Genomic DNA, 3,794 nt, shown 5'->3' with positions numbered 1-3,794 from the left:
TCTCTTTGCAGAGAATAGGGTTGAATGCAGAGGCCCAGGACTGGATGCTTAACCCTAACCAGGACACTTACATCACTAACCTTTAAGAGTCAGGAAACAGATTGCAATTGGGAGTACACAGCAGCTATGGGTCTGTCAACAGTCAGGAATAGATAGATGAAGAAGGAGCTCATGGGAAACTACTCCTCCCTGCCAATCAAGAAACTACTGATGGATTCTGGGAAAGGGTCTGGGAAAGATTCATTGTCTTCTGTTGAATTCCTCCTGTGAGCCCACCATGCTCTGATAGATGGTTCTAAACCTATTGTGACACACACACACACACACAGAGAGAGAGAGAGAGAGAGAGACAGACAGACAGACAGACAGACAGACAGACAGACAGACCTAGTTAAATTCTATGAATCACAAAGCAAAAGATACAAAGAAAAAAAGTCACAAATATATCCAGAACACATTATATGTGTGCTTGTGTGAAATTGTCAAAGAGCAAACGTCATTAATAGAAAAAAAAGAATAAAATTTACATCACAAAATGTCCCAAAGTTTTGAAAGAATTTCTGTTATCTTTTGGAAAATATACGTAAATACATTCTCTTCAGCCTTTTCCTTCAATTTTCTTATTGTTTCATCATAATTTCTCCTTGCAGAAACAATCTGCGCCTCCTTTTCTTTTTCTGATTTATTAGCACATTCCGTTTCTATTCTTTGGATTTCACTAAGGAGCTGTTGAGTGTAAGTCTCCTTCAGATCCACTAGACATTGGTTCAGCTTCTTATCTATGTCCTTATATATCCTGTCAGAAAAGTAGGCTCTGCCGTTCCTGGCCACCATTTCCTCTATCAGATCTATCAGCTGCTGCACTTGATTCTCTTGCTCAGCCTCAGCAGCTTTGTTATTAAATGCCAGGTAGCGCTTCCCGCACTGCGAGACAATATTATTTAACTTTTCACCTGCATCATCTACAAAATTATCCAGGCTCTGGCCCTCAAGGTCCTCTTTGTGAGTAAACAGGATGATCATGTACTTCAGGGCTGCCTCCCCGAAAAGACCCTGGATCAGAGCAACGGTTTTCTGCTCCTCTTCAGTGTAGCGATCCAGTCGCAAAACCAGGATAATGGCATGAGGCCCAGGGCAGGAGTACAGGACACAGCGGCTGATTTCTGAGCACGTGGTTTTCAAGGACTCCTTGGTGTCAAAGAGCCCAGGAGTGTCGACTACAACAAGGTCTTTCCCCTTCCACCTTCTGGATGCTCTCTGGCAGGTCTTGGTAACAGCGTAGGCACAGATCTTAGAATCAAATTGACATTTCCCGAGGATGGTGTTGGCTGTGGCACTCTTTCCGTTTCCAGTTTTCCCTACCAGAATGATCCTCATTTCAGAGTCTTCGTAGTCAGCCATGTCTCGGTAAGCTGACCTGAATATCTGAAGAACGGAAAAAGAGGAAAATTGCCTATTAGGTGAATGGTAACCACACCCGATTCTTTCTGTTTTCCTTCCCTCCCTGAAATTTTGCAGTGTTCTCATGGAAAGGCTATCCCTACTCCTTCTACCGCCTTCATGCCAATATTGGAACAGGAGCTCCAGGGCCATACCCAGTGCCAGGTCTGGGAAGTGAGTGCGCCCAAATCGTTACTGTGCCAAATACCTGAAAGCCCAGGCAGGGGCACACAGTAGGATGACTGTGGTGGTCAACAGCTTAGTATATATTTTTTGAAGACCTAGGAGAGGCATTCAAGGACTCAAAACATAAAGGGTAAGGAAGGCAGAGGCAGGTAGGATCTCTGTGAGTTCAGGGCCAGTCTGGTCTACAGAGCAAGTTTCAGGACAGGCAAGGCTACACAGAGAACCCCTTTCTCAAACCAGAGCAGGGGAGGCCGGGTGTTGTTCATCCCTCTGCTTTGACCAGTACACAGCTAATAGGTTAATTACTACAGTTAAATATCACACCGAAGCCAGAAATATATTCACTTATTACATGTTAATAAAAAAGAAACAAAAGCCCCAAGACACAACAATCCTGAAGAACTGCCTCGGATTTCAGGGTGTACTACAGAGATGTAGTACTAAAGAAAGCAACTCGCAGGATGCATACAGGGGCCCCACACCACAGGCAACTGCTGGCTCACCCTACACAACAATGCTGTGCCTTCCGGCAGCTAATCAGACCTCAGCAGCCCTCATCAACCCAAGGACCATAGAGGTACACATGCAAATTTGTTCGTTGTACAGTTAAGAGGAGACAGGGAGTCAGCACACTGAGGTAAGAAAAGTTACTTAAATAGATGATCTGAGTTGTCTCCCAACTCTAAAGAACCTGCCTTGGAGACACAGAATTTTCTATAAAGGGTCAGGCTACCCTCTGTGTCCTTCCCCACAGACACTTATGGCTGGTACACAGGGCAACATGTCAGTTCATCTCCTTCTATCTCTTAGTCCCCCACCACTCCCACCAGCAGCCCCTTCCTGTGGCAATGCAGGCACAATAGTTCCACCCTCAAGGATGCCCCATTCTCTCTGCTTCTCACAGCTCTCCAGGTCTCTTCCAGCCAGACTCACCTTCTGCAGGACTTGATGAGAGTTCAGGATCTCTCCAAGGATGTTGTTTGACCTCGTGCTTCTGTTTAACTGTGAAACAAAACTGCCTGCATTCCCTAAAGCCAGTCAGTCAGGAAGTTCTATGGGCGGAGCCAATGAAGAAACTGCTTTTAAAGTAACAGAAATATTGTCCTGTAATCTAGTGGGTGCTTCAGCTTTGACAAGTTGAAGCCTTTTCTCTGTGTGTCTGTTATAGTGCCAAAAGTTTCTAAATCTTTTTTTTATTATTGTTTTGGATTGTTTTTTGAGATTACAGTCCTACGTAGCCGAGGCTAGTCTTGAACTCACTGTGCGTTGAAGATGGCATTGAACTGAAAGCTGAAAAGCTGGTAATTACTCAGTCCTTGAAGTTAGGTACCTCAACAGTTGGAGTTGTCTCAAGACAGTTGGTTCCCAAGGCAGACCAGGTAGTAGAGCATTGCCCATACTCTGAACTTCTCTGAGAGCTGGCCAGGAGTGTGGCTGCTCCCTACTCAAATCCAGCTTGGGCCTATTCAACTCCATGGAATCAAATGCTACATGGTGTTGTCAGTTAAGCGTCTATTTCCCTGCTGGAGCACTGGCTTAACATTGACCTGTCTTTACTCAAGACTGCATATGCAAATTAGGTGTATTTCCTCTCTCGTTCTTTTGTCCTTCCCTCCTGGACTCGAGCTATATAAGCTAGCCCTGTTACCTCAATAAATGAGTTATCCTCCAAAATAGTCTCGGCACCATTCCTACCTGCTGTGCTCGCTACCACGAAGACCCTGCTCCCCAGCTCCTCCACGTCCTGAGTCTACTGCTGGTACAGAACAGTCTGTCAGCATCTGGGACCCACAGCCCACAGTGAAACCTTGAAAATGCTGATCCGGAGATCAGTGAAGGAATGAGCACCAGCAAGAGTACAAATCGACTACAGGAGGGAGGCCTAGGGAGCAAAGGTGGAAATGACCGTCCTTTTCCACACTCTTTCCATCTGGGCTGCCACCAGCCAGGGTGGCCCACAGTTGGACCCCACCACTAATCAGGGCAGTTAGGACAGGTCTTCAGGTGCGGCTGTCCTACTCAGGAGGTTCTAATTTGTGGCAAGTTGATATTAAAACCAATCACAATGAAGTGCCACCCCAGGCTTCAAAAGTATTTTTGTTCACGTCCAGAGTGATACTAAACATGCAAAGCGGCCCAGATCTTCAACTACTTTTCTTATGTCCCCT

General features: G+C 45.7%; 1 protein-coding gene across 1 annotated transcript in view; it reads right to left on the bottom strand.

Moving 5' to 3' along the window:
* Positions 1–2,609, bottom strand: part of Gimap9 (GTPase, IMAP family member 9) — a 2,834-nt gene extending 225 nt beyond the window's left edge. Inside the window, exons 1-2 of the mRNA NM_001008398.2 lie at positions 2,560–2,609; positions 1–1,425 (exon numbers count right to left, since the gene is read on the bottom strand). The exon at positions 1–1,425 is cut by the window's left edge and continues 225 nt beyond it. Coding sequence (NP_001008399.1) covers positions 529–1,401 — 873 coding nt within the window. The 5' untranslated portion in view covers positions 1,402–1,425; positions 2,560–2,609 and the 3' untranslated portion in view covers positions 1–528. The remainder of the gene's footprint in view (positions 1,426–2,559) is intronic.
* Positions 2,610–3,794: the final 1,185 nt, after the last annotated feature.

Source organism: Rattus norvegicus, chromosome 4, assembly GCF_036323735.1.
Source record: "Rattus norvegicus strain BN/NHsdMcwi chromosome 4, GRCr8, whole genome shotgun sequence".
Lineage (NCBI taxonomy): Eukaryota > Metazoa > Chordata > Mammalia > Rodentia > Muridae > Rattus > Rattus norvegicus.
The sequence above is the reverse complement of the archived record's forward strand: the minus strand, read 5'-3'. Positions and strand labels throughout refer to the sequence as shown.